A 23860-nucleotide genomic window follows, 5' to 3' on the forward strand; every position below is an offset into this window, starting at 1 on the left:
TCAGCTCTGTGTTTATGGTCAGTAATGCTTTAATTGGCATGTGAACATTTTACACAACAGAAAATTTCAAAGTGTCCATCACAGGACAGCACATGCTAGATCAGATTACTTGGACATGTACAGAGAAGAGATAGAGAATACATTGGAAGAAGGATGCTGACAGTGGAACTGCCAGGCAGGAGAACTAGAGGAAGACCAGAGGGGAGATTTATGGATGGAGTGAAAGAGGACACAAAGTTGGCTGGTGTGAGAGAAGCGGATGCAGAGGACAGATTTAGATGGAGGCTGATGATTTGTTATAGCGAACCCTGAAGGGAGCAGCCGTAAGGGAAAAAAAAAAGAATACGTCTGTGTCATCGGAAGCCTTATACGATTACTTTAATGTCCTGACAGAAAAATGTCAAGCATGCTCAGCATTGGCTGTACAGTTCCATCTCCTCCTGAACACAGCCTGAGAACAGATTTATCAAAAAATCTGGTTTCTCAATACCAGCCAAAAGATATCCCTCCATCCCTGCTATTTTTTCTGCCTCCATCTGCCTCATTCTTTGCAGGATCTCCTCTCCCCTCTCCTGTAGAGAATAAAACAACTTGTAAGAGACTTCCTCACATGGTGATAAATGACAGATTGAGGTGTAGTATGGTGAGGGCATAAATGAATCTATCAAACCTTGTGCGTTTCGATGATGGCAGCCACCACCTGATGCTTGGTGAACAGCGGGTGTTTGCGATCAGGCTTGCTCTGGAATCGTGGCTTTTTCTTCACGGGGTCATCCGAACCGTAACTGGGAGAGGTTGTCTCCTTTAGTTGTCCCCCAATGTTCTGCACGAAGATGAAGGGTTTGAAGATCGACCTGTTGAAAAGATAGAATTTTATTCTTGGGTTCCGATGTCAAAATGAGAGGAGATGCAAGGGCAAGATAAAGCCATTCACCTCTCAGGGTCTGGGGTTGCTGTGAAATAATGAACCCCAGGCAGAGTAGGATCCTGGGGTATCACAGATACCATGCTCCCAGTTGTCATGAACATGCCCTCCATATTGATCCCACTGTCTTTGTCCCTTAGGATGGTCAACATTGTATCCAAAGTGATGTGACCTGTTGTAGATAAAACCAGGACAAGTATAAGCAGCGGCAAATACTGATCTTGTGAAACTAATATTCCACAGTAGAGAGCACATGATCTAACCATTGTTCTCTTCTAACAACTTCTTCCCCTGACAGTAACGCGTGTCCGAGGCCTCTATCCTGGCTGTTGTCTTAAAAGAGTAGGTTGCGGCAAAGTTGAACGGAGCCTTCCCGTCCCACCAGCCTTTACTTTTTGCATACTCCCGCAGGCCAGGGTGCTCTTTATCTATATTGGTGGTTATACTGTACTCATTGGAGATGTTGCGATGTCCACCTGGGGAACAGGAGAGCATTCAGATTAGTCAAAGGAAGTAAAATGTGTTACAATGATACTTGATGCATGGTATTTAACAGCAATCTGTGAGAGATAAATTATGTAGACTGAAATTATAGTTGACCTGGATCTCAATATAAATATAAGCCTGTCTGGCATTAATGTATCTTAACTGCATCTACTGAGGCTGTTTAAATTCACTGAATTTATATCTTCATAAACAAAATGTAGGCGAGGTGCTGTAAAGGGCAGGAAACTGAGAAAAGAAAGCAGTACACACAATATTAAAATCATGTTAACAGGTTTATTTGACATTTGAGACTTTCAGATCTTGATTTTATAGATTTGCAGGCACCAATTATGAATATTATAATATTCTTGAGAAGAAATTCTAGACTATTTTGCAGGGCTCGTTCCTTTTCAAAAAGTAAGACTATAGCGCCCTCTGATGGTCAAAACATAAGATGCATGTCTGATTTAAAAAGAACTGAAACTTACTCTCAAGACAAGCACGGATACCTCTATTTAATCTAAAACCATATATTACATGAGAACATTAATAACTAGTCACTTCATTCAGAATGCAATATTTGTATATATTTTTTGTAAAAATATGCTGTTGGTTTCAGAGGCCATAAAATGATATTAAACTGACCGGTTTAGGAAAACTATGATTCCTATAAACATGAGAGACAAGTATGAGGATGCAGCCCCTATTGATTGAATATTATAGATGATTTAGTGCAATACTGTTGACTCTTAGAATGGTAGTTTTATCAATACGTACCTAATATATTAAGCAAATGTATTGTATAATGTATTTTCGGGCTATTGCATGCACCCTAATATAAGCCTCTACTACAAAAATAAACAAATGATTATACATGCACATATACAGGCCGCACTTTTCTATAAGCCGCAAGTGTCCACGTTGTAACATGAGAAACATTTTTTCAAACTTAATTAAATACCGGTAACATCCACAGATACATACTGGAAATGCTTTACTCTGAACAGTGCCTGTAACATAGCTGATGAAAAATATTAATAATAAATAAACCAAGGAAAAGTCTATCCATCCATCTATTTTCTATCCCCAGCTTTGCCCTACTCTAGCAGATCTCTATCCTCCTGTGCACTAAAACCATTAGTCATCTTCAGTGTCGGAATTGAACAGCCTCCGAATTTCACAGCAATTTCATTGGTCCGATGTGACGAGGCTAAATGTTTTAGCGGTATGAAACTCATTGGCCTCAAATAAAAATAAATAAATTAGTGGTATTGTTGTTTAAGCCACAGTGTTCAATACGTGTGAAAAAAGTAGCAGCTTGTAGTCCGGATACTACGGTACCCTTTCTACTTTAGAAAACTACTGACTGGTGTGAGAAGCCTGCTGTCTCTTTATGAACCTCAAATGTCACCGCCATTGCCATTTTCAATAGATTACCTTGCACCCTCTCTGCAGCCCAGTACTTCCCTGAAGTTTCCAGCACCCAGGCCTCTTTTCTATCTGAGATGAGGAAGCTGTTGTGGTACGTGAAGGTACACTGATCTTCCATGCACTGTCCCCCCTGGCCGTATTTCTCTAGCAGCTCGACGATGACGTGGACAGATTTCTCAGCTGTATCTGCCCTCTCCAGTGCCAGCCTGGAAAACAAAGTCAAAATACCCTTCAGTCTGTCAGAAACAATGTGTGAGTACAAACCGACCAGCTGGGGATGGCGGGGCTTACCTGACAAGATCCATCCCGAGGAGGGCCTCCTGGTCATCAGCGCTCTCTCTTCCCCACACCGCTTCGTTTCCGATGCACACTTGATGCTCGTTGGCTCCCATTTCTGCCCCCCACAGCCAGGCCGGTCTGCTCAGGACCACTGCATGGGTGTGGGCGACCTGCTCGATCTCTATGTACGTGCACTTTTCAGAGGAACAGACCAGAAGGGTCAGAGCTGTTAATAATCGTCCGATCACAAGGTGACAGGTGCAGTTACACGATGGGAGATCGGTGTACAGAGATTACCATGCTGAGTCTGTCACTTACTTCGACCTTCTCCCCTGGACCAAAGTCTCTGGCAGGGAAATACACCACCTCCTGGACTTCATCGCAAGGCCTGTCAGAGTTCTTCCCAAAGATGACTCGTTGTCCCGTGGTAGAAGGCGGCAGGGCAACGAAAGTGTCACAGGAACAGGGGAGCATTGTGACTCACAAGCCTGCAGAAAGCAAGATATTGCTGAATTGGGTTGATCAAGTCCAAAAGGTGCAACACATACCAGTTTCAATGAACGCGTCAAATCTAAGTCTTGACAGTCACCTTGAACAAACTTCAGTGTTGAATTTCAGGGGTGATCAAACCGCAAACTGTTTAAGGTAGCAGAACTAGTCAGTTAAAGGCCCTATATAAGATTAAAATTACTAAAACATAATACAACTGTCTCCCCCTGTCAAAGTTAGCCTCTCCTCGAGAGCTAATACTCTCAGTTTCAATTCTGCGAGATTTCTGTTCCTGAAGTCAGTTCTGTATTCGTAGTCAAGCGGGCAGGTATTTTGCGAAATCATTGGGATGCTTTTCTTTTTTTTACAATTGGTTTATTGCGATAGCTAGTCCACTTTTCAACCAGTGCACCTCTTTAATACGAGGGTATTATTGTTATTGTTTGGTGAAGGGGATTTGTGACGCTACTCAGTTTACGACATTTCTGTTGGTTAACGGCATCCCACCAGTGCCAATACATAACTAGCTTCAGACGTACGACTTTGTTTACATGCGGAGGAGGCTAGGCTAGCGGTTGTAAGCTTAAACCTAACTGCCGTTTAATATTCGTCAACATGGGGAAGTCATTCGCAAATTTTATGTGCAAAAAGGATTTCCACCCTGCGTCAAAGTCTAATATCAAAAAGGTGAGTTCTGTGAGATGACGGCGGTTATCCTGTTGGCTGACGAGCTTCGGTGGCGACGTAATACGTTTGTTAGCATATCTTGCAGTTTGCTGCTAGCTATCACAGTTTATTTTCTTACATTTATTGCACACATTACGACTGCGATTGACGCAAATCAAACAAAACCTATACGCTAATAAGCTCCATTGTTTATTTAAGTCACCTAGTAGAAATAACGTGCCTTCTGCGCTAAACACTGATTCATTTAGCGCATAACTTCCTGTAGCTCAAACGCAATTAAAACATTAGCTTTCGCTTCATGTGGCTTACATTCTTGCTAAGTCCCTAATGGTTAGCCGTTCTATATTCTGATCATTTTTAGATTTTATAAAATGTCTTTTTGTGAAATTGCTTTGCAATCATCATATAACTACTTACCACTTGCAAGCCGTGTCTGTAATCAAACGGTAATAAATTGAAAAATCATGGCTTTTATTAATGTTAACAATGCATTTTATTTAAACAGCCCGACTAGACACTCGAAGACACCGTACAGACACAAAAAATAAAGAATTTAAAGAATCAATGAAAGTAAACACAGTAGTGACAAAGTGGTTTGAAAATCTGCCAAAAGAATGGCCATATTTTCATTTTCCCTAATAAGTTAATGCAAGCACATCCTTTACACATAATAATTCTGTCTTGAAGCATCTGTTGACTTCCTGCAACAGGTTAACTGACAGCTTGATAAGTCATTGTAATGATAGGGAAAGAGAACTTGCTAGAACAAAACAAGCTGCAATGTCAATACCAATGTCAACAAGATCCACCACAATATAGTACATTGTCTCAAAAATACTTCCATATTCTTCCCAGTGTGATGATTAAGTTGTTTGTGTCAAAAGTTGTGAAATGCAGAGATGTTTTCCTTAGTTTTGTGTTATTTGTCTTTGCATTTACCACCCACTCATGGTTTTGATTAGATGTCTGTATCCACAATGTATTGTTGTTTTCACTCACCCACAGACATTTTCTTTTCTGATCCATTTCCCATATTTGGTCTCGAAAACAGGCCAATTTTTTCTTTTGCTTGACCAACAATGAAAAAGAAAAAAGCCCACTGTATTTTTCTGCCATTATTGCTATCATGATAAACAAACCAAAGATGAAAATCCAAAGTTATAAACTGTGTGAGCAATTTGTAGATGGCCAGGATAAGTTACCCAACAACTTTCATTTGATCAGGTCTGTGGTACATCAGACGTATAACTTCCTTTAAATTCAATTTTTGAGTGTAAACTGTCAAAAAATGTTTCAATGAGCTAAATAGTTGATGGATGCGTTTTAACTTTTCTTTTTACACTGCAGGTATGGATAGCAGAGCAGAAACTGACGTTCGAGAAGAGGAAGCAAGAAGATCTCATGCAGGCCTACCTTAAAGAGCAGGACACGTACAATAACAGGTAGCTCATGACAAGCTCTTCTCTGAAAGTCAGATTGATCTGGAACAAAGGTAGTTGTGGTTGATTGATAATGACATGCTCACTGCTGCCTTGACATTTTCCCGGCATTGTAAAGCTCATGTTGTTTTCTTTCCTCCCAGGTTGTTGATGGGAGATGATCGTGTGAAAAATGGCCTCAATTTCATGTATGAGGCTCCTCCTGGAGCTTCCAAAGGTAAATATTCACTTGAGCCAAACTAAATGACGTCCTCGGTTTTAGCCATGATTGTAGAGAAGTTGTGTTTCACATTTAATTCTTTTTCTTTGTTTGTTTGTTTTCTTCCATTAACTCTCATCTGAAGAGGAAAAGAAGGAGGTTTGTGGAGTAAATTATTAGCTGTTCCCAGTTTGCCAAAAGCATTTTAAGTCACTTTTCAGCAGAAATCTTCCCCGCCTGAAGCTAAACATTGATGTTTTCTGCTTAACAGGAGGGAGAAGATGAATACAAGTTCGAGTGGCAAAAGGGGGCTCCCAGAGAGAAGTAATAAGCCAGTTTTTAGAAACCTAAAAATGTTGTGGACATTTTGTCTGTGATAACCCAGAGTTCTCATTCCCCAACTCTTCCCAATATGTTCATGAAGGTATGCAAAGGATGACATGAATATCAGGGATCAACCATTCGGAATCCAGGTGGGTGGTTTCATGTTCCCCTGAATTTTTTCCCACAGTGGAGCTTGGCAGGCTCAAGAATGAGTAACCTAATCAAACTCATGTTTTAAGCTTTTTCTTGTGACCTAGATTTTTTTCCAGCCCGCCAGTTTTCTGTTAATGTTAATTACAATGGCCTAAAATGGAAGAAGTGTCATAAGTACATGAACTGTTGTATGTTTATTTTCATTCCAACATACCATTGTCTCAAGGAATTGTATGGTGTTAATATTGAAAATGTTAATGTCACTGTCTATATCCACACACAAGAAATGACAAAGACATGTTTCAGACAAGATATGTTTCCAAGTACCAGAAATTGATTTAATTTAAAAAGTTGTGTGATATCTATTATATAATAACATAAAAAATAGGTCAATACTTGATACTTATTGTGCATGTATATATTGAAATGCTTTTAAATTATACACAGGTCAAACCAAAGCTTGTCAATATGTAAAATTGAAATTACACAACATGTATTTTGACCATAAATAATAACGATTTGTCAAAACTGTATTTAATATATGAACATGGCATATGCTGTAATTTGTTAAAACTTTATTGAGTATTTTTTTTAAATGCGCTTCTCCCAATTCCCAGGTTCGCAATGTGAGATGCATCAAATGTCACAAATGGGGCCACGTGAACACGGACCGAGAGTGTCCTCTCTTCGGGTTGTCGGGCATCAATGCCAGCTCTGTGGCTTCAGACGAAGCAGCAGGTAGATCTTTGTGTTCGCCGTTGTTTTTAATGTGACAATTACCTTCCTCTTTTAACGGCCACCCCGCTTTGATTCGCGCAGCGTGACAAAAAATCACTTGCATTTCAGGTTGTATTTCGACGGTCCGGAAAAGGGTTAATGGTCAAAATGTCTGTTCTTTTTTTCATGAATCAAACAAAATCAAATAAGTTGCTTACATTCAAACGTGACGGTGCTGTAAGAAAAGTAGTATCCAAAATAAACTTGCCCCTGCCGTCTGCAGCCAGAGGCTGGGCATTTGCCAGACAGATGTTGCCGCAGCTACACCTGCTAGATATTCCCCGTCAGGTGGCGCGCCCCGACATGAACTGATCCTGATTTCTGCAATCAGCGAGTTGAGTAGTAAAGTAATGACGTTTATGCGACAGTCCAGCCAGTGCATGATGCTGATGGTGCTCCTCCTGTGCCGGGGGGTGGGGTGGGGGGGTGGGGAGTAATTATTGAGTATCCTGATTCCCTTAACTGCTGCTTTGGCAGAGAATGATATTGTATGATTTGCTCAGCCGGATACAGAGTGAGTTGATTTGATGTCCCATTCTGTTAACAAAGCCGCCCCTGAAATTCCCACTGTGGAGACAGTGGTTGGTTTAGGTCTGACATCAATGGGACTCTGATGCTGTGATTTGTGCTAACAGGTCCGTCAATGCACCCCTCTGAGTTAATGGCGGAGATGCGAAACAGTGGGTTTGCCCTGAAAAAGTGTGTCCTTGATAGGAATGCTACTGTTTGCGATCCAGCGCAGGTAATTGTCTGTCACACACTCGTTTTTTGTTTGTTTGTTTTGTTTTTTTCCCCTCACATAGGATCACATACAAATATATACACACACACATTATTATTTTACCCTTGAGAGGACAAACTGTGTGGTAATTTCATGTTGTTTTTTTTTTCTCAAAACCATAATCAGGTATAGATTTACTGACATCGGTCTCGGAGCACGTCGAGCAACTCTTAAGCATTTCACCTGAATTCAATAAAATAAAAATAAGCACTGCGCTCTTCAATAGGAATATGTCGCGAGTGAAGAAGAGGAAGATCCTGAGGTGGAGTTTCTGAAATCACTGACCACCAAGCAAAAACAGAAACTTCTCAGGTAAGAGCGGGAGAATTTACCTTTTAAATTTATGGAAATTACCTTGATTGAAAAAAGTATGACCCACTGCACTCTTTTTTCGCCTCTTTTAATCCTCAATACAATTGGTTCTAAAGTAAATTTAAGGAGAATATAATTTGATGGAGTTGGTGAGTTAGATATCACCAAATTTTCTCTGCCTTTATTTTATTAACCAGAAGGTTTTTTAAAGAGCGATGGGGAAAAATAATTATCATAAATTTGTGTTAAGTGATCCCCCGTCATTGAAAAATGCTATTTCCCTTTAAAGTCAAAGCATTTAATATCTCGGTCTTGGACTTTTACTTGTTACTTACTTACTAAATTGAACCGAATGCCTTTTTTTTTGTTGTCGTCCTCGTTTTCATTCCTGTGTTTGAAGGAAACTTGATCGCCTGGAAAAGCAGAAGGCCAAGAAAAAAAAGAGCAAGAAGCAGAAGAATAAGCGCAAAAAGAAGCACAAGAAAAAGCAGGAAAGCAGCAGCAGCTCCAGCGAAACCTCCAGCGGCAGCGACTCGGACTCCGACTCGGACTCGGACAGCCACCGGAAGCTCAAGAGCCAAAGCAAGAATAAGAAGAAGACGAAGAAAAAAAGAGATACTCGGCGGGATAACAGCTCAGAGAGCGAGAGGCGAGTCAAGAGTCAGAGGAAGGCCTCCTCTCATCGGAGCGGGTCGCCGAGTCCCCACGCTGCACGGGAGTGGCCTAAAGGGGACTCGGCCGATTATAGACGGGCGAGGACGGAGAGGGGAAGGAGCAGGAGCCGGAGCCGGAGCCGGAGCCGGCAGCGGAGCCCCGAGGCAAAGAGCGGGCCTGGGGGAGGTCATGACAGGGGCCGGCACCGCAGCCGGAGCCGGGAGAAGCAGAGAAGCTCCGGGTCCACTTTGGACGGGAGCCGCGAGAGACGCAGGGAGGACAGGGGCAAAGGCGGGCATCACAGCGGAGATAGCCAGGGGAACGCAGGCGGTACAGATGGAAGGAGAGGCAGAACAGCGGATGGGAGGAGTAGAAGCAGGGAAAAGAGGGATGAAAGGGAGGGCGGAAGAAGGAGCCGGAGCCGGGGAAGAGAGAGAAGCCACGACAGGGCAAGAGGCAAACAGTGAACGGTGTAAAAGGGGGAAAAAAAAATCCCCTATCTTTCTCACAAATATTCCTTTCCCCTCTTATTAAAATAAAACCGTGGGTAAGTGTGCTGTATGCTCCAGCAGAGGGAAGCAGTGGACAGAAGATGGGAAGCCGCCGTTTCACGCATCCCACGGTGAACCGATTCTGTTTAATTGATCAGCAGCGGAGGCAATTTTTGCAGCCGTGATCCGTTGATGGGGAAAATGTTTGCACTCATTTTCCCGGTCATTCGGTGGCTGGAAATAACCGTGGCTTATAACCGTCTATCCTTGTTCCTCTCTGACGTTATTTTGTTTATTTGAATTTTTTTTTTTTTTTTTTTGTCTTGATTGAAAATGATGTACAGCTCGGTCGGCTGTTTATTCTTAAACAATTAAAATATATATCGTAATTTCTGTGTACAATTAACTGCGTTTATTCACAATATAAATTTTTCAAATATATTTTCATGTTTAGAAGATGATTTCCGTTTTTCTCGTCAAAAAACCGTAACAACGCTTCACTCAAGATCTATACATATATATATATATATATGTACAAATATACAAATATAGTGCGCTTCTGACATCTCCACGAAGCGGTGCGTTCACAACAGGTCCGCGTTTGCCCACCAATATATTTTTTGTTTTTTTCCAGCTTCCTGTCAAATATCCATCATTTAAAAACATTTCAATCGCAGACGTGACGCAGCAGCAGCCGCATCTTCACTCCGACACATGACAAACACTCAGAGGGTTAAAAAAGAACCGGAGGATCCTGCGGTATTTTCTATTCCTGGTATTTATTGCAGGCCTTTTCCAGGAAGATACTTTTTTATCTTGAAAACGGCGCTGTAAAACAAGACATTTATAATGAAGCTTTTAAAGTTATTTTTATGCGCCGAAATTCCCATCCGTTATTCAGCCCCCCCCGCCACCACCCTTAATTTAAATATATATTTTTCATTTCAATTTAAAACGGGTTCCATCTGTCAAACCGCCGTTTGACACATGAAAATAATTTCCCCTCTTATTGAACAGGTGGGGGTGGAGGGGCTGATGTTCGAACACCGATATTATTCACATTATTTAACCGTTTTGGTTTTTTTTTTATTTCCCCTCCTGTCTTTCTTTTCAAAGGCAATTCGGACGCACCGGCGGACGAACACAGAGCCCTTTTCCCGTCAGGGGAATATTCAAATTTCACGCCTTTGCGGTTCTCCCTGCACCCCATACCCACTCTTAAAAAAATAAGTAAATTAAAAAAAAAACATTGTTTCTAATTATTATTATCATTTTTAACAAAACTACTCCCCGCCCCCCCCCCCCCCCCCCCCCCTCCATCCAAAGGGTGACTCCTGGCAGAACCGGAGCGCATCCACACCCCTCGGCCCACGGATTGGTATGCAAATGACAAGCGGTTAAATAGGACAATTAGAATAAATATTCCGGGTGGTGGTGGTCGGAGGGGTGGGATGGAAAGGGGGGGATGGAGGTGTGGAAGAGGAAGAAGGGGGGGCTTTGTCATCAAACTCTTGCCCTCCCCCCCCCTTCATTCAGATAAAGCCAAAGTGAACAAAAAGATGTCTCGGAGATTAATTAGATATTTGATAAGACACGAATCCCTAATCGCGAATACAAGACACAAGGGGCCGCCATGTGCTCCAAGTCATAATTAATACCATTTAACAAGATTTGCATTTGGGCATGAAATGTCTTTTCCGGGGCATTAAACATTGATTTATTCCACTTAGGCAAAGGGGGGGGGGGGGTGAAAGTCAAGGTAGGCTGTCATAAACAATAAAAGTTAAAAAAATAAGATAACAGCACAGTTTAAATTTAACCCCCCAAAATTCCACCCTGATTTTTTTTCCACAGATAAAAACATGTGATTACAATATAAAAATCTACATCACACAATCACAGCTTTTTAGAGATGTTTTTTAATTACTTTAAAATGAAAGCCTTATACGTGTGACTTTATACAGGTAAAACATTTATATATAGATATTTTAGCAAAGAAATTAAAATAATAAAATAAAAAGGGGGGAGAGAAAGAGGAGGAGGAGCGGGTTGAAAAGCTGTGTACATCCACAAAGTGCGTCGAAAGTAAACTCCCTGATGTCCAGGACACCAACACGAATAAAACGAGCAGAGTCTTTTTAACAGTTTACATGAAAAGGAAACACAGAGTTGTTTCTGCATTATTTTTTTTTTTGTTTTGTTTTGTTTTTTTACAAGCTGTCGCTCACTCACATCGTCCGAGTTCAACAGGTCATATATTTTTTTCCTTTCCAGTTTCCCCGTGCTGTCCCGGAGAATTTTTTTTCCACGGACCCAACGGTCCGCGTGGTTTTTGTTTTGATTTTTTTTTTTTTATTTGTTTTTTCTCTCTAGACGGATTTTCAGAATTAAATACTGGTGAGGTCCGCGGAAAGAGGGGGGTTGGGGGGAGTTATATAGTTTTTTTTTTCTTTAGACTTCTTGAAATATTCTCTCCATTTCTGTCCGTCAGAAAAGACCCGTTTCTTTTTTTGTGTGCTGCCGCGCAGTCCTTATTTATTTTTTTTAACTGCCATTTTGTTAAATGTATTTATTTTTTTTGTTTGTTTGTTTTGGATTTAGGGATAGGAGGCGAGTGGAGGGGGTTCCCGGAGGGGCCCCATCAGGGCTCGTCGTGAGGAGAAGGGTCCTTAACGGCGATCCTAGGATTGACCCCTTCCAGTATAAGGTCCGGGGACTCGGACCGCGGGGTCTCCAGGTTGCTGGTGTCGGTGTCGCTGTCGCTGCCCTTCTTTCCCCCCCCGCCGGCCGTGTGCGTTTTGATGTGCTTGCTCAAATGGTCACTGCGCATGAAGCGCTTGTTGCACACCGGACATGCGAAGCGCTTCTCGCCGGTGTGAGTGCGCAAGTGTCTCTGCAGCTCGTCGGATCGGGTGAACCGTTTGCCGCAGAAAAGCCAGTTGCACACGAAAGGCCGCTCGCCGGTGTGCCACCGCAAGTGCGCCTTGAGGTGCGACGTCTTGCCGTACACCTTGCCGCAGCCCGGGATGTGGCAGCTGTGGAGTCCCTTCCTCCGCAGGCTGGCCCCGGCGGGCCCCAGCCGCTCGGCCTCCTGGCAGTTCGGACAGTCACACGTCGCCCTCCCGGAGTACCGCCTGGACGACCTGGAGGAGCTACTTATTCCTGAGCCGCCGCCGGAAATCATGGCGTTGGCCGCGGAAGCGTCCGTGTACGCGGGCAGGACGGTTTTGAATCCGTCCTGGGCGAGCAGGTGCTGGCTGGTGGAGAGGAGGTGCGACGCCGTGGGGCTGATCCCCGTGGAGCTGAACGCGGAGTGCGTCAACGAGGAGAAGTCCGGGTTGTAGCCGCTCAGCTGGGAGTGGATGGCCTGCGGCGTGCCGGAGTGCAGGGAGCCCTGCAGGCCGCCGGCGGGGTTCTGCACGTCCAGCCAGGAGCCCGGGTTGGTGTGCACGTCCCACCACGAGGAGGCCCCGTTGGCCACCTCGCCGGAGATGGTCGAGTGGAAGCCGGACTTGTACCACGACTCGTACGGGTGCGCCATCCCCACCCGCGGGTACAGCGTCTCCGCCGACGTGTGCACCTTGGAGATGAACGCCGACTGTCCGGACTCCTGGGACGCGACGCCGGCGCCGTTGGAGAACAAGCCGCCGTACTCGGTGGAGAACGCCGCGGAGGTCGGGGAGGTGGAGGCCAGGCAGAAGGCGCTGTTACCGGCGCCGCTGGTGGGCGTCAGTCCGCCGGACGCGCGGCTCGTGGCGACCGTGAACCCGGGCAAGCTGGATCCCAAGTTGCAGCTGGACGAGGATCTCTTCCACGGATGAAATCCACCCTTGGAGAAGGCGCTGGAGTCGGGTAAAGTTGTCAGGGGACTGGTATTGCCGATTTTGTTGCAAGTCGCGGCCAGCATCGCTAGAGGTGTTGTTCCAAAGCGCGGCTCTTCCTGGATGGAGGGAGGGGAAGGGGAAGGGGAGGGGTGGGAGGTGGGGGTGGGGTGGGGGTGGGGGGGGCGAGAAGAAAAATAATCACAACAAAAGTTAAAACAAACACACAAGTGTAATCGCTGCACAAGAGTTGTATATCACAAATTCAAATTCACTTTTTGATATGCTGCGTTCAGGGGACAACACTCACAAATGAAGCTTAAGGCAAGAGCTGATCAATAAAATAGACCCCCCACCCAAAGAAAAAAAATATACAAACCAAAAAAAATGTATTTATAAAAGTTGCCTACATTTGTCGAAATTTCCAAGGCAAGTTTTATTTGTTATTAGGTCAAAGTTGGTAACTTTTTTACGCACGGATGGAGGGAGGGAGGGGAAGCGCCGGACTCACCCCGAGTATGGAGGTAGCCATATCCAGGCTCTGTCCCGTCCGGTGGAGGCTGGCGCAGACGCGGCTCCAAGGCGCACGGAGGGTCCGTGTTTCCACGCGGGTCACACGCTTTCCTCTCTCGACTCGTGGCTCCCAAACACTACCCTAGTTGTAGAGAGCGTGTTGCTTGAAGTACAGCTGGCGAGGAGGCGCAGCCAATCAGGACGCCGCGTTCCTGACCGGGGGCCTGGGATCAGCCAATAAGGATGGAGCCTACCGCGGGCGGACACACATACACACACCTAACAAAAAAAAAAAAAAAAAAAAAAAAAAAAGAAAAAAAATCACGGTCAATCATCTGTTAAGCAGCCTCTGCTCACGATGTCATAGGAAACACGATTTTTTTTAAACACATACGGTTATTTTTATGTATCCGATCTCCAAGACTCAAAGTCGCACTTCGCAGCAGATTTCACCGGTTCCCCCTCCCCGGAGAGGTAAGCTTCTTCTTTTTCTTCACCCCCTTCCGAGCCCCCCCGGCTCCCCCAGCACACATCCCCAACCCTTCTCCTCCTCCACATCCTCCTCCTCCTCCTCTTCTGTATGAAGACTTGTTGGATGGCGCAGACGCGCCGCTCCGTTCCCGGTCCTCAGTATTCACCTCATGCGCAACGCGCCATTGAGGAACCGCCGAGCGCGTCCTGAACAATAAGACGCGTCCGCTGACGGCTTCATCACCGGCGTTGGACGGAAGGACACGCCGCCGCCGATCCCTCCATCCCTCCATCCCTCCATCCATCCACCCTCTAACCATATTTTCCTCATTTTTATTTCTTTATTTTTGTTCCCTTCTCCGCATAAGGTTAGGGCCCGTGAACGCGTCAAGATGCGACCGATGAGAAGGAAAACAAATCACGACGCGTAACTGTTCCGTTGGATTGGATTAAAAAAAAAAGAAAAAAAAGAAAGAAAAGAAAAATATCGTGCGTGGAACTCGTGTACGCGCTTTCCTGCTACTTGTATGGGAGCGCAGGTGAGGAGGGGGGTCGATTAGAAATGACAGCTCGCCTCTATCTATCTATCTATCTATCTATCTATCTATCTATCTATCTATCTATCTATCTATCTATCTATCTATCTATCTATCTATCTATCTATCTATCTATCTATCTATCTATCTATCTATCTATTTATTTAAAAAAAATCGGGAGTGGGCAGAAAGTATCGTGGGTGCCAGTGGATTCCGCGATGATCGAATTCAAAAGGAAGTGCGCGTCTCGGTCACTTTAACCCTGCGTACCGTCACCTGTTTGATTCCCCGGACGGCGCGTCAAAACACGGGTGAATGGCGGCGACGCGCTGATGTGACCCCCCCCCCCCCCACGCCTTTTTTGAAAGTTTTTTTTTTTTTTAAAGCAATTTTCCTGTGAAAAGGCCCGAGTGAGGGGATGTACATTACAGTATTTAAATCAGGCGAATAATGCGCCATTATACCCCGTGAATGCTGCCAGTCAACACGAGCGCAATTTGTCCAAATATTCTTTCTTTCTTTTTTTCTAAAAAAAAAAAAAAACTCCACCTTTGGACTAGTGAATAAAAATCAGTCTCATCTAAATGGCTCCTGAGCGCTGCTAAGAAAATTGAATCCCTTCTCTCTCTTTTTTTCAATCATGACAATTTGGCAAAAAGCTGTTAACAGTATTAAATGTCTTTTCTACATAAACAACATTGTGTTGCCTGAGAGATTAAATTAACTCGTTATTTTCTATCTTCTTTTTTTTAGAGGACAATAAATGTTACATTTAATGCTGCCAATTTATGTATGTATATATACATACATATATATATATATATATATATATATATATATATATATTAGTCGCAATAAAACTGCATGTTACTGGCCGAAGTATGATTATAATACACTTTGTTGGTAGTGTTGCGTTCAGGATCCAAAAAGAAGCAGCGTAACCGTGAATATGCTTCTATAGAAATAGAGATCACGACAGAAATGCATCTCCTATTATAGATGCATTACATTAAAACACTTAATCGTGAGAACATTAGGTAGATATGTGCACGGAATGATAAAAAAGCGGAGTATTTTCTAAGGATGTTTACTTGGGGGACAAAGGGGTGGAGACCGTGAACCTGTCACGTTATTCAAGTGAGATTTTGTGCAGAATCTGTAATTCTGGACTCCATTTGTGAGCACTTCTCTCTGGCAATTAGGAGCCTATTACAAGCGATTAGATTGATCAATGTACCTTAAACAATGGGAATGATTTATTTGGTTGAACAAAATGCTCTGGATCTATTGTGATAGGTCTAAGTGGGGGTGCATCCATCAACAAAAGATAAATGATTAATTCAAACCTATTCATTTAAATTCTCTCTACAATGGCCACCTCACTTGCCTCAAATCCAGATTATTACAGACTCATTTTCTGCATGTTGAGCTAGATAGACTGCTGGACTGGATTTTTTTTTTTTTTTTTTTGGGTTTTGCCTCTGCTTCTGCTCAGGGAAGTTTATTTGAGGACATTTAACTAATTGTTGTAATTTTGTTCGCTGATGTGGCTACACCTGTTTCCCTCAAATGGGGCTGGAAGAAACTGTGAGAGCAAAGATGCATTCCACTTTACCTCTCTCTCTCTCTCTCTCTCTCTCTCTCTTTCTCTCTCTCTCTCTCTCTCTCTCTCTCTCTCTCTCTCTCTCATTCTCTCTGGGCTGTTTACTACAGCCACTGACTGACTGACTGACTGAGAGAGCTTCGTTAAATGAAAATTGGGCATAACCTTTAATCTAGACGCTTAAAAATTATGAGTTTTCGTGCACGGCATTATTTGGATTGGGACAGAATTTCCGTTGGAGTCTTTGTTTTGTTATGGGAACCAGTAAACTGAAAATGCATCTCATCTGCTTTTTGCAATCAGTTTATTGCTTGCAGTTTGCAGCAGTTTATCCTCAAAGGTTGCCAGGTCCTGGATTATTTTGGTAGCAGGTATGTAAGACCACATCTTAGAAATGGATGGCATATATGGTTTGGCGTGCAGAAGTGATGAAGACTATTGCTGTTGGAAGGAAAAACAAAGAGGATGTTTCTCGAGCTCGTTTGCACGGGGATGCACGTTCACGCCGGGGTGATAATAGAAAGCAGGCCGATGTAGACAATAGGCACTTATCTGAAAAGTTTTTACCAAACTTTTGCCATCCAATTCTTTAACCTGTCAGATTGATTTGATAGCGGCTCATCACCCTGCGTCGACGGCGCCGACGACTAATTTAGGATATACGGGTCATCCAGTCGGCTTACAGTGTCAGCTTTCACTTCCAGAAGCTGCATATTCTATTTGTAGAGTAGGGAGGCTGTTAAAGAGCAGGCTGGCTACGTCCAAGAATTTAGCTCAGCCCGTTTTCTGTCAATGAGTGTGGTTTCACCACGAGCTGGCGAGCTGTCATTGGACTCGACGAAAACTAAAGAGTGAGAAATGGCTCCGAAGAAGGTGTGTGTTGCCAAAGACAGTCTCTGTTGAAAAAAAAAAAGTATGCGCTTTTAAGGTTATGTAACGGCAGACGACTCCACATGGTCTTCACAGGGAAAAGGGAATGATGCACTGAGGCCGCCGCCGCTGATTGGACGGTTTGGAACTTCACTGAAAATCGGAATCGTCGGCCTTCCTAATGTCGGGTGAGTGACAGATCGTTTTTACTTGGATGGGTACCGCGACTCCCTTGTGAAATACACTGCATGCACTACGACCGCGTGGTCAGCGTGGTCAGCGACCAAACTATTGGCACGCTCGCCGGCGCACGTGCTTCCAAGTATAGTTGTAGGAGAAGTGATGACACTGCAGGTTAAATTCATTACCATGTGAATGGGAGTTTGCAGGCGAGCGGCGGGTCAATATGACGTTTTTGCAGCCGACGAATTCAACTGTTTAACTTTGAAACAGTCTGATGGAGACATAGGTAGCGCACGAAAATAAACTATATTGAGCTTACCATAAGGTTAAAAAACCAATTAATCACCAACTGGACTTCAATCTGCAGAATTTGGTTAAAAGAGTGAAATACAGTATAGCAAATTCTTTATCGAATGTATTGATCAAACAATAAACCTAATCTTCAAGCAGTCAATTGTTAGGAAAAAAATCCCAAGAAAATTAGCATTTCCACAAGTCCTAACTTGCATATTGACCTGTATAATTATAAAATAAAGTCAAAGAAATCCCACTCAGGTATGTGGAGAACAAAAATAAAAACAAACCCGTGACTCTCGGTCTCTGCTGCACCTTCAAAATAATTATATGATTACTGTTTAGAGTCAAGCAAAGATCACTATGCAGACCATTGACATCTGCTGTAGTACTAAGTTTTGTGGTAGTGTTTTTCCCTGTGAAAGTTATTCAGGATGGAAATCCTGTTTCGACCCGTTCTTATGCGTTTCTTTAATATTCTTTAATATCAGGGAAATGAATGAATGAATTTTAAGCCCCACAAACTCAGATGTTGTTTATTATTCCCTCCAAAAACAGGATTGTCTCAAAAAACATGATGGTGATCCGCACTGTGGTTGTTTGAACCAGTGTTCGGAATGCAATGCTATTTTCTGCAATTCAAATTAAATAGTTATAAACCATCTTAACCTGCTGTTCAGACACAACAAAGAAATAGAAGCGCAATGCAAAATTTCATCGTTGCAGTTTTCTTGATGCGCAATTCTACTTTCGTCTAAAAGCAGAGGACGTGCCGTGCAAGTAGAGAGGGTGTGTTATAGGAATATATGTGAAAGATGTACAATGTGAGAAAATACAGGTGTAAATAAAGAAATGTTACTTTGCCATTAAGAGAGACACGATTGCAGGAAATAGCGAGTATGGAAAAGTGCCCGATGTTCTCCCTTTCTTGTTTAATAGCAGCTGGGTCAGCAGTGATGTGTTTTTGAATCGGTATTGGGCGTCAATTTGAACGTTTTTCTCGAACACAAGAATGTGACGGCTGCTCAGAGTCTTAACCTGCAAGGCATTTACATACAGCGAGGTGGACAACTTCACAAGTGTTGTGTGCCGTAGTGCCGTGTGTTACAGAGGCTAACACACTACCTGCACGTCAGTCCCGGTCAGACAAATCTACTTTGTCAGCGTCCAACGAGACCTTCGGCAACCCCGGTGACAGAGAGTAATCACAAGGTGCACGACTTCCTTTTGAGCCAAAGGAAGGGCTGTGCTGATCATCCATCTCTAAGCTGTCAGGTGCCCCCCCTTCCCGCCACGGCTCCTAAGACGTTTTTATTCACTTTCAAACTCAAAGTTATTTTCCACGCGATCTCGAAACTTCCATGAGACCTTGACGCTGCTGGTGTTGTCAGAGGCATGCAAATCTATTCGACGCAAGCCTTGTCCCATTTCTTACTTCCAACGGTTATATGTTTTTTTTTAATGGTTATCTGTATTTAGTCATTATTAGAGCATACATTAAGCATAGCAAAATGCGACTTGTCAAATGTGCCAGTTCCCTTGCAAAGACTGCAATGAAGAGATACATACTGACACTCATGCAACAGGAAAAAATGAGCTGAGTATAAATGTTTATAAGCTGGTAGATTATCTGCCAGTGAATGTCATAGTTCAGCAAGAGCAATATGAATTTTACAAAAATGTTATGACTATTATTATTGTTATTATTAAAAATGTCTATACATAGGAAGTAGCCAATGTACGAGAGTGGTCTCTGAATGAATTCATCATGTTTTCATATGACAAAAGCTTTCTTTAATTAATTCAATGAGCAATACGTTCATTTTTACCTACTCGCTCAAGAGTTATGTGCCATTTGTGTCAATCACATCCATTGATATCAGTTGTAACAATCTTTTTATATAACCACGGTTGTTTACAACACTGTACACTGAACGGACAAAAGTTATCAAAGTGTCGTCCCGGAACATCATAAATATACGGTAAGTTAGATGAGGATGAAATTAACAGGGCATTTGAGGAGGGAAAGCAAAGCGGGGTTTTAAAATTTGGATTGAAAGTGACAAATGAGCAAGGATGTCACCATGTTTTTATATAAGAATAAACATCAGCCATAACAAGGGCCACGCACAGCAGTCTGAATTGATTTGCTGAAATAATGCAAATCCACACAGTTATGAGAACACCAGAAACAATGTTGTGTATACGGTATGTGTGCCTGGCAGGTACATGACAAATCACACCTTTCCAATTTGTTGTGCATTAACAAGATGGCTTCTACTTCTCCCAGCGTCATATATTTTCATTTTAGTCCAGTAATTTGATTTTGACACAGGCCGTTCAATTATTTTTTTTTTTGTTATTATAATTATCAATTTGTGTATTTTTGTACCTAAACTTTTTAATTTCATATGCTTAAAAAAGGGCTTGTTTCTGCATTTTTTTTTTCTCTGTCATTACAATGCAAACAATGATGATGACATGCACCTCCTCGCCATCTGAGCTTGAGTTTGCCCCAAAGGAACAGTTCCAAATGGATGATTTATTTAAACACTCCGTTGAATGATAACATTGCACTGGGTGGATTTTTGGAAGCGACATTAATTAGTTTTTCTGAGCTGTAGTAGCTTTTGCTCCTGCAAGAGACGGAATCCAGGACCATGTCGCATTCAGTTCTCTTAACGTACCAATTGACTGCTACAAAACATTCACGTTTTAAGTTGCCAAAATAATTACAGAGATTAAGCAGAGCGAACTCCGTTTTCAAAAAAAAAGAAATCCACAGGCTGAATGATCTTGATCTTTTCTGACTGAGCTGAACTATTTTGATTTCAATGCTACCTGAAAATCAACTATCACCCTACTGTTTTATTTCATTTTTTTCCCTAGTGCCCTTTAAACATAACAGAGATAAGGGAAGAAAGTAGAGAGAGAATTTTTAAGTACTTTTAAGACTTGGACGGGGACAAACAGCCATGTTTTTCGCATGCTAGTGATCCATCTGGGCTGTGACTGCTGAACTGAACCTGTTGTGGTTGTGTGCCTGTTGAATACATGTGCCAATAGCAGATGAATGACTTGCAAGAGGTAATAATTTGGCTTTTCTCCCTTTGTCCTCTTAGTTTCCTCCCTGAATTTCCAGAGATTTTAAGGACTGAGATTTCTGAGCGAGTTTTGAGTATCTGAAAGCAGCACTACAACTTAGAGGTAGTATAGTGCCCCTCAGCTTAAATTATACCATGCAGGAGCAGGTGTTCAGAGTTTGTGGAATGAAAATGGCAGCATTTTCATCTTACCATTGAACTGTTGTTCAAACTGTTGTTTGTGAGGGGGATGCTCGAGCATCCACCAAAAACTTTTTAACCTCATCCGCGTGTCACCTGTCATCACGATGTCCGTGACAACTCTGAGAGTCCATTAAAAAGAAAAAAAGGTGTAAAAAAAAAAAAAAGAAAATCCTAAGTGTTACACTTTAGGATATTTTTTTTCTTCACTGTCATGTCTCACAACGGCACCGTTCCTCCAAGTCCAGTTCCGCTTTAACTTTTCAGCGGAAGCAACTTTTCACTTCATAGACAACTGAGTACTCCCTGCTTTTTACTTCAAAAAATAAGCACTTTGTTTGAAATGGTGGTCATTTGCGCACCTGATAGCGTTGAATGTGTTAACTCGAACTGTCCCGCCGCCTCTCCCCCCAAGGTGACCCGACAAAAGGGCTTCAAGTACGTTAGACACAATCAGGCTTTATATGAGGAATTAATGCATGCACTTCTGCAATCTTGAGCAATTTCATGTCTATAGGACTTAGCAAACAATCATTTCAATGTGAAGCACCAAGTGAGGGGCTGGAAAATCCTGGATTATAGTTAAACCGCACGCCGTTATTACTCCTGGACACTTGCCATTGTCTGTAAATTTTGAAGCACACTTGAGGTGTGCGTGCCGTGTGAAATAAATCTCCCTGTGATCACAGCGCACAGCAGATCTAGTTCAATAACTGAAATCTATCAGAAATGTCATTTGCCCCCCAATTTCACATACAATTGATCTATTATGAGATTATCTGGCCTTGTACTGGGGCGCGATGTTTTACAGAGCATTTTTTAATTCAAGTGCTTAAGCATAAGTCAGTTTGAAGTACCTCCCCCTCTTGTGCAAAAGATAAATAAAATAAAAAATAGCCAGTCTTGCATAAGTCACTGAAGTGTTTCAGGATGGATTATACTGTCAACCCATCAGGCTCTATAAGCACTTTTAGATGGATTGACCTGACCGCTGTTTTTATTTCCAGGAAGTCAACCTTTTTCAACGTGCTTACAAAGAGTCAGGCTGCAGCCGAAAATTTCCCCTTCTGCACCATTGACCCAAATGAAAGCAGAGTGCCCATTCCAGATGAGCGCTATGATTTCCTCTGCCAATTCCACAAACCAGTCAGGTATGGGGTCTTGCCGTTCACTTTTGCTTACACTTCAGATCTGCGGTGGCTGACAGTTGTCTCACGGTGGACAAAAAAAAAAAAAAAGAAAGAAAAAACATATCGCAATGTTGTTGACATGTAGCTATGGTCATAATATGATGTATGGATGCTACCAAGGTTTTTGTTAAAGCAAAAAAGCTGAAGCAATTCAACCTTCACCACCTGGCCATCATACACGTTTCCGGAGGCTGTTGAGGCAGATTGAATTCATATTTGCAGGCCCGCACTGACACATGGTGGATAATCTCGCCATTCAAAATTGCTACATTGAACCCCACTGTGGATGTGCATTTTACTACAAAAATTCCAGATGGAAGAACTTAGCTGGCATGTTTTCAAATAGCACTGTGAATTTCAGGCAGAATGTACACAGTTTTGTCCTATTGTGGCAAAATAGATTCCACCGTCCATACTTTATCCCAATTTAGTGCGATGCAATCACCGCATGTCTTGAGGAATAGAGAGCAGAACCCGGAGCTCCCCTTCCTTCAGATTCCTGCGAGGCATTCATTTGGAAAAACAAGCCAACGGCGTTCATTGATTAGAAAAATAACTACCGACGCTTTGACCCTGTTTGAATCGCGTCATGAAGTATTTGTCGGTTGAAAAGACGATGTTGCATCCCATCGACGTGTTTCTGTATAAGATTTTTTAAAAACGGGTACTTTATAGGACTAAAGACCCTCAAATTCCCATGACGTTGATCCTTTGTCTCTCCACGAGCTCCCCAAGCCAGAGCAGATGGAGCCAACAGATGCTGAAGCTTTCAACTTGGCAAGACTTGTAGCGCCTCTTTTAATACTTTTCTGTTAGGTGGCATGAAATAAATGAGATTAGGGTACAGTTCTCTGGGCAATTTAACACAAAACAATTTTTTTTTGTGTCTATTTTATGTCAAACTGTGCCTCTTCAAATGTGCCAAATTACAATTTGTATTACAAAAAAAAATAAACAAACAGTACAAATCATTTATTCAGTCATTATCAATTTCTACATTACTTATCTTGCACACAGGGTGGGTTAGAGCCAAAATTCCAGCTGTCAATGGACCTGTGATTGGCCAGGCCACACCCTCAACCGGCCAATCACAAGGCCATAATAAGAGACATAAACTCATTCGCACTCTCGTTCGTAAATCGTATGGACAGTTTAGAGTCCCCGGTTAACTTGCGGCATGGTTTCGGACTGTGAGGCGAAGCCTGATCCTGAAGAGAGCCCACACAGGCACATTCCACTCAAAAAGGACCCGGCCGACAACAGATTTGAAATGGAAACCCTCTCGCTGTGAGGCAGGAGTGCTAAGCACCGGCCCATTGTGCCACTACAGCGCAATTCAGATGTGAAAATGTTTCTCCGACTGTTCGTGTGTCAAAAGTGGATCCCGTGGTGGTCCGGGTACTTTTTGTTGCCTTTAGGTGGGAAATTTTGGCACATCAAGGCCAAGGATTTGGCTGAAAGCTGCCTCTTGAACTCTGGATTATCGCCTAAAAGGTATAATTGCTATTACTTTAATCATGAAAAACAAGAGACTGTTAGATGCAGTGATCTGTGACTCATTAGACTCGGTTGTCAATAAACAACAAACCGTGTGAGTTAAAAAGGCTGATGAGTTCCACCGTTATAATAGGCATGGAATCTGCAGCTGATGTTTATCTAAATTTACTC

At 42.8% G+C, this 23860-nt stretch overlaps 4 protein-coding genes across 5 annotated transcripts in view; 2 read left to right on the forward strand and 2 right to left on the reverse strand.

The window, feature by feature from the left end:
* Positions 1-10: 10 nt before the first annotated feature.
* On the reverse strand, positions 11-3882 carry scrn3 (secernin 3). The gene is made up of 8 exons (XM_086145712.1): positions 3711-3882; positions 3440-3609; positions 3134-3315; positions 2849-3048; positions 1189-1401; positions 935-1097; positions 671-854; positions 11-572 (listed from the first exon to the last, which is right to left on the reverse strand). Exons 2-8 carry the CDS (start codon positions 3593-3595, stop codon positions 411-413), a joined length of 1260 nt encoding a protein of 419 aa, XP_086001838.1. The 5' UTR covers positions 3596-3609; positions 3711-3882; the 3' UTR covers positions 11-410.
* A 253-nt stretch (positions 3883-4135) lies between these two features.
* Positions 4136-10969, forward strand: cirsr (corepressor of RBPJ and splicing regulator). Of its 2 annotated transcripts, XM_086145719.1 has the most exons (10): positions 4136-4297; positions 5645-5739; positions 5880-5953; positions 6081-6094; positions 6207-6259; positions 6360-6408; positions 7030-7150; positions 7825-7931; positions 8197-8282; positions 8683-10968. In XM_086145719.1, exons 1-10 carry the CDS (start codon positions 4226-4228, stop codon positions 9401-9403), a joined length of 1392 nt encoding a protein of 463 aa, XP_086001845.1. In that variant the 5' UTR covers positions 4136-4225; the 3' UTR covers positions 9404-10968. The 2 variants fall into 2 exon arrangements, with proteins under 2 accessions (XP_086001845.1, XP_086001847.1); XM_086145721.1 differs by lacking the exon at positions 6081-6094 and having other exon boundaries at positions 4248-4297; positions 8683-10969.
* Positions 10970-11330: 361 nt separating this feature from the next.
* sp9 (sp9 transcription factor) lies at positions 11331-13898 on the reverse strand. Its single transcript, XM_086145722.1, has 2 exons — positions 13760-13898; positions 11331-13367 (listed from the first exon to the last, which is right to left on the reverse strand). The coding sequence occupies exons 1-2, from the start codon at positions 13778-13780 to the stop codon at positions 12069-12071; spliced, it is 1320 nt and encodes a 439-aa protein (XP_086001848.1). The 5' UTR covers positions 13781-13898; the 3' UTR covers positions 11331-12068.
* Positions 13899-17091: 3193 nt separating this feature from the next.
* The window catches only part of LOC147234986 (obg-like ATPase 1), a 40929-nt gene continuing 34160 nt past the window's right edge, over positions 17092-23860 (forward strand). The window contains exons 1-3 of the mRNA XM_086145723.1: positions 17092-17244; positions 17338-17429; positions 22010-22153. Of these exons, the coding sequence (XP_086001849.1) occupies positions 17230-17244; positions 17338-17429; positions 22010-22153 (251 nt within the window). The 5' untranslated portion in view covers positions 17092-17229. The remainder of the gene's footprint in view (positions 17245-17337; positions 17430-22009; positions 22154-23860) is intronic.

The sequence above is a fragment of the Fistularia commersonii genome, chromosome 4, assembly GCF_037954325.1.
Source record: "Fistularia commersonii isolate RoL2024-O1a breed Wild chromosome 4, RoL_Fcom_v1.0, whole genome shotgun sequence".
Taxonomy (NCBI): domain Eukaryota; kingdom Metazoa; phylum Chordata; class Actinopteri; order Syngnathiformes; family Fistulariidae; genus Fistularia; species Fistularia commersonii.